The sequence below is a fragment of the Haliotis asinina genome, chromosome 1 (assembly GCF_037392515.1).
Source record: "Haliotis asinina isolate JCU_RB_2024 chromosome 1, JCU_Hal_asi_v2, whole genome shotgun sequence".
In the NCBI taxonomy this organism is placed as follows: Eukaryota; Metazoa; Mollusca; class Gastropoda; order Lepetellida; family Haliotidae; genus Haliotis; species Haliotis asinina.
Window position 1 is genome coordinate 56,854,907 of NC_090280.1, and position 12,769 is coordinate 56,867,675.

Below are 12,769 nucleotides of genomic sequence, written 5' to 3' on the forward strand. Positions count from 1 at the left end.
ATATACTGAATCATTTATGAAACCTTACGCTATGTATATTTGGTCATGCATATCGATGATGTCTGGGTTCAACATGAAAAATGACGGGGGACACGAAGGGTTAAAACATTGTACCCACGATGGGATTCGAACCCTTGTCTTTATGGTGATTCAAGGCAGTTTTCCGCGCGCGCGCGCACGCACGCACGCGCACACACTGTTACAAGGGTAACGCTATTTTTCAGGGCATTATCATTTGCAGAAGCCCGAGGTCTTTCATTAACTGCCCGACGAAGGAGTTGAAAAGACCGAGGGCTTCTGCAAATGATAATGCCCTGAAAAATAGCGTTACCGTTATCATAGCTAAAATGAATAGAATTTTTTATAAAAGAATAATAAAAACAGCGGCATTGGTTTAGAAGCATTTACTGCCAACAACAAAACGACGGAGGTCACTGACACACATTTTACAAATATAGTCACGTCATAGAACAACAGAGATGACGTCACTATTGAAAGTGACGACATTCGACCTTGACCTTTGCTCATACTACCAGCCGCCATTGTTTTCAGTGATCAACAACGTTAGACTTCAAGTCGATATTTTCATTGCTGTATGTTGTCATTTATGGCACAGTTGTTATGGATGGCACAAGCAGGAAAGTGCATAATGGCACAGGCACATGTGACGAATGTGAGCCAGATATATGGTCAATAATGAACCCAAGTTCATTCAAGCCGTAGGTGATTGAACTTCAACAGCTGAGCTACTTATGACGTCACCTAACAACGGGCTTGATAATGGCATTTTGCGGGCGTTATCAAGTTACAGTGGACCGCTCATTTCTGATAACGAGCGGTCGTTTTCATGATAATTCTATCCATTTTAGCTATAAAATAATTTAACACACACACACTGTTATAATACTGACTGCCAGATTCTTAAGTTCACCTGCCATGTAATTTTGACACGTAAACTGACCGGCAAAAAAAGTATATAGGTTTTTCAAGAGGCCATTATCATTGGCCCAGAGTAACTAGACACACAAACATAATACAGTGGTATTAACAAGATTTTTACTCAACCTGAGCTAAAAATCACACACATACTACAGAAACACGTGGCGTCAAGTTAGCTGGGGGCCCTGAAAAACAGTTTTAGTCACACAGAGGATGATCAGTTACTGAGTTACACACAATAAATGTTCACTACCATCTTTTTAGTATCCTGTACGTCCACCCCTTGCATCAATACAGGTAGGCAGCCTCCTTCTAGTCGAAAACGTCAGACGTCCGGCAGGTCACGTGGTATGCGACCCCATTTGTCGTGGAGGGCTTGTGCAAGTTGTGTATTCTGTTGTGGGTTAGGGCGTTCCCGCACGCGTCTGCCATCTGCGTGCCACATGTACACGATCGGGGACATGTTCCTCGATGCCAACAGTCTGTGACGTCTGCGTTCAGGGTCAACACATGTGCTTTCAAGGTTCTGTGCCTGATGCCCAAAGACGTCTAGCCACAGTGATTGTGTATCGACTGACACGGTGATCAAGGGAATTCGCCGCTGATGACGTTACCGTCAGGAAACGGTTTCTCAAGTGTGACGTCCTCGAATGCGGATCTCCAGCTGGTGTTGTTACTCGCCATCTCCCACTTCATTGTTTGTGTGTGTGTCTTGCCCGTCTGCCTGTACGATGCAGCAGTCTAGATGGGTGCAAGCGAGAGTTATCACAACGTTGGCGTGTGTCGACCCCATCTAGAGCATACCTATGGCCCTCTCACGATCAACTGCTGACAGTAAAGGCATATCTGTGGTGATTTTATTCACAAACTGCATGTGCAACCTGTCCGAACACTGACTGTCATACCCTTGGTGCACGTAAAATTCTGACACAGCCCCCAAATGATGGTTTAAACAATCTACAACTACGAGGTTTTATTATGACGTGTACATGAATTTCACTGCAGGTATCACATTGCTGTTTTGGGGCGATATGTTTCAGTGGATACATTTACCTACGAAAATATGTCTTTAAAATTTGAGAAATGGTCATTTCTGGTACACTTTCTTTGCCTGTCACTTTATACGAAGATATTTGGTCAGGGCTGGCAATATCTAACTACATGTATACCTGTGGTCTGGCTGACATTTTAGTTAGTCCGACGCCTTGCTCTGCTGCTATGTTATGATAAACATTTTATTTGAAATAACAACACTGAAACAACATGCACAACGTGAATCAGTTGATGATTTTGAAAGTGTAATGTCACCACAACGTCAAAAAACATATATTCATATAAATAACAACGTCTTATATTCAACAATGCGTTTATTTATAACTACATATGTTGGCAAGGAAGGGACGAGGTGAAATGGAGCATCATTAATGCTATGAGGAAAAACGCCCAGTAGGATATAAAGAGCATTTCCGCCAGGGCTATCAGTGTTTGTGTCTGTTTATGCTTGTGTAAATTACATGTGTAAATATTAATACATATTTCACTGAATTTCATGCTGTACAACATTTACAGTTAGTACAATAACATAACAAAATGAAAAAAGAATCAAATGCAATATGATATTATACTCTTGCCAACCAGGAAACCAATATTTAACATAAATACTGACATGCTATTGGTCGTTGTGTTTCAATGACATGAATGTAGACAACAAATATCTTTTTGCTAGAAAATGAAGATTACAGTGATCAGAAGGTCAGGAAACGAAGGCTGTACGTGGAGGCATTCAATGAGGATGATGACATGGTTTCGGATAACAATCGCGGGCAAGATTGTTTTGCAGTTTTGTACAAGATAGTTCCACTGAAAACCAGAAGAATGATTCGAGTGATTTATTAATCGGGTTTTGTTTTAGACAAGACCAGAAAATCCTTTTGTGTGTTTCTTTGTTGTTTTTATTCAATATTCCACCTAAGGACAGTTTGTTAATAACTGAGTCTGGAGCAGACACTCCAGTGATTGATATCAAAAGCACGGATCTACGAAACTGGGATACAGTGACAATCAAGTCAGTACGCCTGACCATCCGATCCAGTCAGTCTCCTCTTACAACAAGAATGGGTTGCTGAAAACCAGTTTTAACCCGAATCTGCATGTGTTACCACTATGAGTACCCACAGCCTGGCCAAAAGAGTGGTGTGCTGTGACTTGTGTGTTAATCTCGAAGAACAGCGAGAAGGCTCCCCCAGAAAGTATCAATGTTGACTAAATCTGTAGACCAGGTAAACACGGTAGTGCTCTGAAGAAAGGAGGACATTGAAGCTGACATGTATCTGTTCTCAATGTCCTCTAGTAGGACCACCACCAGTGCCTGAAGTTGGTCCTCAAAACGTTTCTGAACCAATGACAATTCAAACCGACATCCTTTATCCCTAACAAAGCTGTTGGACATAACCACGAGGACTGTCCTGCAGCAGTTCAGGCTCTCAACGATATTGTTGATAACGTGCTTCTTCTGAAAGAAGTCTCGTTGTCTGACAATGAGCCGAAGACAGCCAAGTTCCTCAGTGTTTGGCATGGCTTCATGTCTTACCCAGGAATAATCGTCATCACTGTACACTACATAAACGTCAGCTTGAAGTAAGGCTGTACCCTCTTCTGGAGATGAGGCAGACATTTTAATTTGTCTTTTCATGTAGTTGTACCTGATAGTCCATCTCCATTTGTACAACAAAGCCAAGATGATTAAAGATCCAAATACTGAACCTACTACACAGACTGTTGAAATGAAAGGAGAATCTTCAATGAGACATCTCTTGTCACCTAAATCAGGTACATCAACTATTCTCTTCCCTCTGTCCTGATCTGGACTGGCGCACGTGTAGTTCACCTCCTGACCACGGAAGAGCAATTTGTCATGAAGAATCCATTTCTTGAGCCAAAGGAGTTTACAGCTGCAATCGAAAGGGTTCTCCTTGAAGTTAACGCAAGTCAGGCCATATCTTATTGAAGCAACGACCCCGACGCTATTAAAACTTCTGAGCTTGTTCTTGTATAGAGAAAGGTTCTTCAGATTTATGTTTTTGTCAAATGAATGATCAGGTACATTGTCTATTTCATTTTCTCCAAGATCCAGACTTTGAAGACTTATCATCGTGGAGACAAAAGGTGGTATAGCTGTGAGGCCACACATACTACATCGGAACGTTCTTAATGTTAAACCATGCAGTATTGAAGTTAAATACTTCGTGTATGGTATGTTCCGAGAGGTATTGGAGAGGTCAAGGCTCTCTAAGGACACGCAATTATTAAATGATGTCGGTCTGACAGATAACAGTTTGGATGACGTAAGATTCAGATATCTAAGGTTTAAGTTATTAAATGAATTATCAGCGAGAAGCAAAGGGCCCGCATTTCCTGAAACGTCTAAAGTTTTTAGATTGGTCAGGGTAGAAAAAGTTTCACCAAGAATAGCAGGAAAATTGTTTCCCGAAAGAAAAACATGTCTGAGGTTCGTGAGACAGTTAAAATCACTTGAATTCAGAGACGTAAGACTGTTGTTGTGCAAACCAAGTGTCCACAATTGGGGAAACAATGCCTTGTTTTTTGGACAAAGTTTGGGGAAAGTGGTCAAATTATTGGACGTTAACCACAGAGTCCTTAGTTGACCTAGAGGCACCAAGCCCAAGCTACGAATACCGCTATATTCCAAGGATATAGTCGTTATATATCTCATGTCTTTGAATGCTGTCATATTGACTTCGTCCAGTCTGTTGTGGGATAGATGTATTCCCGTGACTATTGTATGATGAAGACCTCTGAATAGCGAAGCTGATATCTTTCTCAGATTCATGTGATTCAAGTACAAGTAACTGAATCTTTTTGGCAGTGACTGTAAAGCACCCTCGATGGTCTTTGGAGGAATTGTGTTTTTACTCAGATGAAGAGTCAGCATCTTACTCAAAAAAGAGAATCCGTTTTTGGCGATTGACCGAATCTCGTTACCCCTTAAGTCTAAAAATTTTAGATTAAACTTCTTAACGGGTGCGAACGTATGTTCGGCAATGTTTGGCAGATAGTTATTGGCAAAGTACAACACCTCGATATCTTGTATGTTAATAGTGGGGATAGTATCGAGAGCTCTACCATTACCACTGCAGTCAGCGATGACATCTTGGCACCAACAATACCTCGCAAAACATGGCCTGTTACACTCAGCAGGTACACAACAGAGGGAACTGATCATCATCAGAACTAGCAACTTATTTACGGATGACATGCTCATTATTGCTATCAGTCACACTGTATTTGGTGGACAGGAAAATAGTACACGTTTCTAATCGAACGTAAAATCACCACAGTGATACTGACAGTGCTAAACAGAAATTTAAAACACGTGTTGTAGATTAATGTGGAAGTGAAGCAGAAATATACTAAGGTATAACTAAATAACAACTGAGTGAGTGTGGTTTTACGCAGCTTTTAGCGACATTCCAGCCATATTACGCCAGGAGACACCAGGGATGGGCCTCATATATTGTACCCATGTGGAGAATGGAACCCGGACCTCCAGCGTGACGGACGGACCCTTTACACAATTAGGCTGACCCACCACCACCACCGCCACCTAACCACTGAAGTACAGACGGTGATAAAACTGCAGCATACAATCACTCGACAGCAACTGACTATATTTTCAATAACGATAAGAAAATAAAGTATATATCCTTCTGGCACAATTACTTTGCAAGTAGGTAAAAAAGTCTACTTTTTGAAAACTGTATTTGTCATCTCAGTGCTGAAAAGCCACATGTGAGTAGGTATGTGTGTCATCGGTTCGGTTACAACGATTCGTCTTGAATAGGGAAAGTAAACACATGCGTTTGTCACTTGATTGTCAACCATGGGATAAAAGTTGATGGTGTTGTTGTTCAGCTACTGCTAGATATAGGTTGACTGATATTTCCAAACACCACCAGTCCACCTTTTCAACGCCTCAGCGACAGTTGGGCCCCCTTGTGGCCCATGAATAGTGTTTACGTATGTAAGAATTGATTTTCAGGTGGTACGTTACAAATTCACACAGTCAAAAAGTAGTGGTCACTCAAACGTTAGGTGGCAATATAGGCTAGTTCGGTGTTTAACACATCCCTTTCACAGAGCACAGTCAGTGAAGTATTCTATATCATTTCCAACGATTAACCCCGGTTCGATTATGCTGAACAGCTGAACAGTACACAAACTAGCCGTACACGGTACAGTTCATGTGAAAGATGAACTTTCGAACTTTCAGAACATTCCATGTGAATAACACTGAGGAGAGTGAATAACGTTGAGCATTAGAATGTAATCAGACTCAACGTTCTACAGAAATGCCGTTGAATAGTTCATTGAATAATATGGAAGGTTTACATTTACCGCTGAACAGTTCAAGGGAGCGATGCTGAACAGCTCACAAGAATAATGCTGTACAGTTCCGAGACAAGAGTATAGCTGAACATCTCACAAGAATAGCGCTGAACAGTTCACGGGAGAAATGCTGAACATCTCACAAGAATAACGCTGAATAGTTCAAGGGAGTAATGCTGAACATCTCGCAAGAATAAGGCTGTACAGTTCCGAGACAAGGATACAGCTGAACATCTCACAAGAATAGCGCTGAACAGTTCACAGGAGTGACGATGACAGTTAACCGGACTAGGGCTTACAGCTGGAGGGCTACACTGAAAAGTAAGTCGCGTGTGAAACGAACGATGATCCAAGTTTATCTGACTAACACACCAAGGAGAGTGGGACCTGTGTGATAGAGTAGGGAAAACTGTCGTAGCGTCAAACTATGACCACCAGGGCAATTTGAACTTTGGATGTTTAATAGATTTACGAGTTGAAACACTTCCTCGTGGTTATGCACAGTGTTTTCCTCCTGTGAAACGCCGCCTTATGGGGTTGTGGGGTAGCCTAGTGGTTAAAGCATTCGTTCGTAGCTCCAAAGCCAAGGTGTAATGGGGTTTAACGCCGTCCTCAGAATGTTTCGCTCATCTGACACGGTGTGTGTGTTGCTGCTTGTGCTAGCCCAAACTGAAGCTTGTTTTATGGTGCAAGCTCACTGCGAGACTATGAAGCAGTTAAGCATGAATACGACACTCAGAAGCATTATACTGACTCCGAGCCAACCAATCCTTGTTGTATCCATGAATGTCGATCGCCAGGCCGGACCAAAAAGTACCACGTTCTAACATTTTTTCGTATGACGCGACCGGTGATCGAACCTGCGACCTTCCGCTCTCCGGTCGAACGCTCTGGCCGCTACACCAAGGAAGAGGTCCGTCACGTCAAACACCTAGGTTAGATTCCCCACATGGGTACAATGAGTTAAGTTCATATTCTGGTGTTCCCCGCTTTGATATTGCTGCAATGTTGCTAAAAGTGGTAACTCACTAACTCACTATGTCGCTTTATAAAAACATGTTATAACAGATGATGCTCTCAATTTCAAGGTTTTGGTAGCCTAAAGGAAATAATTTATGTAATCAGGAAATCGAAACGAAACAATCAATTCAAAACGTGAGTCTCATTAATTATCTAATTTTTAAGCCGATCCGAATTTTCTCATGTGGAAGTGAAAAGAGACACAACAAACACCTATGGTTATAAGAAGTTCCAGTTCCTTGTTTCATAAGGGTATTTACAAATGAATTGTAATTGCAATTTCAAACTTTAAAAAATCGTATTTCTATATTTTACGACGAGGTTTAGGCAGCATGTCCTTAACTAAGACGGCACAGATCAGTTTGAAGAAGTCGTAGTATGATCGACAATTCATCTGGCTCACTATTTACACCTGTTGTGTGTTTTTATTAAATGTATTTTTGCAACGTAGAATGTGACTGATAGAATATTAAGTCCGTGCAAGACCGCCAAACTTTTCCAGCGGCCGAGCCTTGTTTCCAGATTTCCACGTCGTGACTTTAAAGAGACACTGTTCCCCGGGTCTGGTTGTTGCCTTTGTTGTTGTTTTTGACTCGGGGGAACCTTGATCATAATCCATAATTTTAAAATGGTTTGTGACCTCTGCTTAGCTACCTAGGTACAGTCGAGACTGCCGAGTTGAAGCCATAAATCAGTGCCCCTTTAACTAACGTTGTCATGACGATTGATAAGACTATTAGAGGAAATGTTTAGAAGTTATCCCGTTATGTAAGATAACGATTAATTCAACACAGGAAATACTAAATATTAAATGACTGGTTCTCATTGAAACGCCCGTTATTAAAATTCTGTCAGTAAGAAACTCAGTCTATCGATCAGTGGTCAGTCGAGCTTGGACAGTCTGGAACGCTGATCAGAATATCAATCACTGGATTGTGTGGTCTAGATTATGAACATAACCCAAGCGTACAGCTGGAATCGTTGAGTGTGACGTTCGGAACCCAACTGAAACACAAAGAGGCGAGGGTCGAAATGTAGCTTACAATTCTTGAGGAACACGCAGCCAACACGGAACAATCACCCTAAATAACCGTATCGTTTTCAGTATGTGCCAGATTACACAACAGAGTAAACACTGAGAAATATGTGACTCAGCCCATGTTACATACAGTCCTTGGTCGGCTCAGAGAGAAAAGGAGCAGCATACAGACTATTGTATTGGGTTGGGGAGGTCAGACCAGGGTGGCATAGACCATTCCATTGGTAGAGCAGAGCAGACCATTTCACTTGGCAGCACGTACAAACCATTTCTCTTTAGAGAGTAGAGCAGACCATTTCACTTGGCAGCACGTACAAACCATTTCTCTTTAGAGAGTAGAGCAGACCATTTCACTTGGCAGGACGGACAGACCATGTCTCTTTAGAGGGAAGAACAGACCAAGTCTCTTTAGAAGGTAGAGCAGACCATATATCACTTGGCAGGACGTACAAACCATGTCTCTTGAGAGGGTAGAACAGACCATTTCACTCGGCAGGGAAGAACAGACCATGTCTCTTTAGAAGGTAGAGCAGACCATATATCACTTGGCAGGACGTACAAACCATGTCTCTTGAGAGGGTAGAACAGACCATTTCACTTGGCAGGGAAGCTAACCATTGCTCTATCGAGAGTAAGGCAGGCCATTTCACTTTAGAGTGGAGGGCAGACCATTGCTCTCGGTAGAGCAGGACAGACCACATCACTTTAGAGGGTAGGCACAGACCATTCTTCTTTGCAGAGTAGAACATTCCATTTAACTCGGTAGGGCAGGACATATCAATTCACTTTCGAGGGTAGGGCTGACCATGTCTTGTTAGGGTAGGACGGATCGTTTCACTTGGTAGTGTATGACAGATCATGAGTAGGGCATGAGTAGGACAGACCATCTTGCTATAAAGGGTTGGGCAGACCATTTTTCTTGGTATTGTATGACAGACCGTTTCCCTTTAAAGGGTAGGGCAGACCATTGCTCTTGGTAGAGTAGGAGAGGCCATTTATTTTGGTAGGCCAGGCCAGGCCAGGCCAGGCCAGGCCAGGCCAGGCCAGGCCAGGCCATTTCGCTTTAGAGAGTAGGACAGGCCATATCTTTTGATTGGGTAGGACAGACCATTCTCACGTTTGGTTAGGATGAACCATTTCACTTGGTATGGTAGGACGGACCATTTCACTTGGTAAGGTAAGACGGGTTATGGCACTTTGGAGGGTAGGGTAGACCACTGCTCTTTTTAATGTAGTACAGACCATTGTTGGGGCAGGGTAGACCGTTAATGGTCTCTGGACATAACTCTTGGTATGAAGTTTGACCAAGAGTGTGTCCAGTTCATTCCGATTTCAGAAACTCCTGTGTGATGATGCACATGGATGAGCTTCTCAGTGTAACACGTACGCTCTCTCTCTCTCTCTCTCTCTCTCTCTCTCTCTCTCTCTCTCTCTCTCTCTCACACACACACACACTCTTTCTCTCTTATCCACACACCCACATTGTCTTCGTGTTCAACTCTCACGCGCTAGCTCCATCTCTCTTATCAGTAGATCTTTCACCCTGGACCAGTGATGAGCGACCTTGTCCGGAGTGCCTTAAGCTAACCCCAGACGACAATTAAGTATACTAGTATATATTTATGGCTTTAGCCCCAAACACTAGTCCGTGCGTATGTCTTAAAAGAATATCCCCATTACCTTAAGTATTTAGGGGTAGATAAATCTTTTAAATACACGCTGTTACATAAGTATGCAATTAGAGAAAGAGAGAAATCAATCGTACAATAAGTGTTTTCAGTGTGGGAAAATATTTACTCACTCTGGTAGCCTGAAGACACACGAACATTCACAGTAGTCAATGGGTGTTTCATCAGTGTTATGAGTTCAGCAATAAATGATGAATCAGCCAGCATGTTTGTTGTCTGTTTGTACACTAATTCAAGTGATGTAGAGATATAGGTACTTTCCATTTTCTTTCTAAAACCACGTGTTAGGGTATATAATTAAGACTCCCTGTTCATTTGTACATGTATACAGTAATCATCATCCTTGATATCTCCAGAGTATACATTCCGATAAGTCTCCTTTATACACTGGAAGCATCCATGACTCAATCTGAAATAGATTGGGTGGCATTTTATCCAATCATGTGTCTACGCTGGGAAGGCGAGCAAACCATTCACAACTCACTTTGGCTTTTTAAATTATCTGAACCATTAAACATGGCAATACAAACCATGCAGCGGTTTTCTGAAGGAGGTAGGAGTTCCTGCATATATATTTTTGCACTTTTGGACCTATCAATTTGTCTGTATGATTTCCTCAAAATCTGACTGCTGCGACTGCTGTCTTTGCTGACACTGGCAAGCTCGGTTTTAAGTTCGGCTCAGCTGATTGGCTACTGTGAGGATGCGGAGCCAGCAACGGGAGATAATAAAATTATCCGGCAGATGCATCCAGGGTGTAGTGGAGATCCATCCGAACGTATACCCTGAAGATATCGAGGATGAGTAATTATCAGCAGCTGTAAAAAGTTTTCTTCAAGCATGCACATGGGTGTCTTCACATAGGATACGGTTGTGAAAGTTCCATCTTCTATGCTCGATATTACATTTTTGAAACTGGATTAAGAAGTTCCTCCCCCAGAAAATGGCTCCGTTCCAGACCGTGAAAAACCTCTCCAGTAAACATTGTTTCTTGGTACTGCAGTCAGTTATGTGTTTCTTTACTTATGTATACAATCATAACACAATGAACACAAATGTGTATACGTAAAAATAGTAGTTGTGTGTATGTGTATGCGTATGAATATGTGTATGTTTATGTATGTGTGTGTGTGCGCGCGCGCGCGCGTGTGTGTGTGACAGAGACAGACAGATAAAGAGAAAGAGAGAGAGAGAGAGAGAGAGAATAAGTAAATATGGATGTTGCTGACGTGATCTCGTGCGTTGATGAAAAGCAAAGCAAAAATGCTCAATGGCGCTTATGTCTGAAAGCCTTTCTAGAGAGCCATATCAGTACTTGGGTGTTGATCATCAGTCAGGATAACTCCTCGGATAGGTTTTAACGATTAAATGCATCCCTTAGACGATTCCTAACAGTCTGCCGTTCGTGAAAATCGGGTGATGTCAAGCAACTCCTGCTTGCCGGAAAAGACGATCAAAGGACCGGGTGATCAAGAAGGCTTATTTGGTTGACGCATGTCAGCGTATCCCCGGCCTATGCTCATGATGTTGATCACTGGATTGTCTGGTCCACACTCGACGTGAAGAAATGTATGAACCAGTCATATTCTGCAGTTGTGACACGTGGTCTATCAATCTGGGACGGATTTTGGTGTTTGACAATGCCTGGAAAAACCTGGCTACGAAAGAGTGAGTGAGTGAGGGAGTTTAGTTTTCTTTTAGTTTTGCGCCACCCTTAGCAGTATTAAAGCTACATGGCGGCGATCTGTTCATAATCAAGTCTGAACCAGACAGTTCGGTGTTGAAAAGCGGGAGCATCTCTACTGAGATACGATGACATGTTCTAACCAAGTCAGCGAACCTGGCCACCCGATCTTAGACCCGATCCTAGCCATTATTTACGGAAACGACGGAAACCGTAGCCGACACATTGCTCAGTGCTTCGTTAAATAACAAACAAACAAAAGTTCGAGTGATAATGTGGCTAGATCATTCAGTTGATAACACCACTGAAAAGGGCCCATGCACTTGCACAGAGCAATCTTAGCGCAGCATGCATAATTGAATGTCTTTCCAGATTTACGCCCATTTCATCAGTATGAAAGCATCACTTACACACAATCTAGAAAGGGACTTCACACGATTTAAACGTGGGGAATGAAACCCTGACATGGCGAGCGAAGGCTTTAATCACTGGCTACCCCTATGCCCCTCAGGATGGGTATACACCTCATATTGTACGTGTTTTCAGACAAATGTTTTGACATCTTTTACTGTACCCTTTTCAGCTAATTTATATTACTTGGAGCTTTGTCAATAATGAAACAATGCTTGTCGTAAAACGTGACTAACGGCTGGGATCGGGTGGTCAGGCTCGCTGACTTGGCTGACATGTGTCATCGTATCCTAATTGCACATCGATGTACATGCTGGTGATCATTGGATTGCGCGGTGCAGACTCCATCATTTACATAGGCGGATTCGTGTGTGTGTGTGTGTGTGTGTGTGTGTGTGTGTGTGTGTGTTTGCACCCCTCCCCTCTGCCTCCCTTTTGTCCTGAAATTTGTCACACACACACACACACACACACACACACACACACACACACACACACACACACACACACACACACACACACACACACACACACACACACACACACACACACACACACACACACACACACACACACACACAC

At 42.5% G+C, this 12,769-nt stretch overlaps 1 protein-coding gene across 1 annotated transcript; it reads right to left on the minus strand.

Annotated features, from left to right (window-relative positions):
* Nucleotides 1-3,151: 3,151 nt before the first annotated feature.
* LOC137281259 (toll-like receptor 3) lies at nt 3,152-5,215 on the minus strand. The gene has a single exon (XM_067812416.1). The coding sequence runs from the start codon at nt 5,213-5,215 to the stop codon at nt 3,152-3,154; it is 2,064 nt and encodes a 687-aa protein (XP_067668517.1).
* Nucleotides 5,216-12,769: the final 7,554 nt, after the last annotated feature.

What these genes read in the sequence shown, in the direction of transcription:
- LOC137281259 (XM_067812416.1), bottom strand. Translation starts at nt 5,215, where the DNA reads ATGTCATCCGTAAATAAGTTGCTAGTTCTGATGATGATCAGTTCCCTC.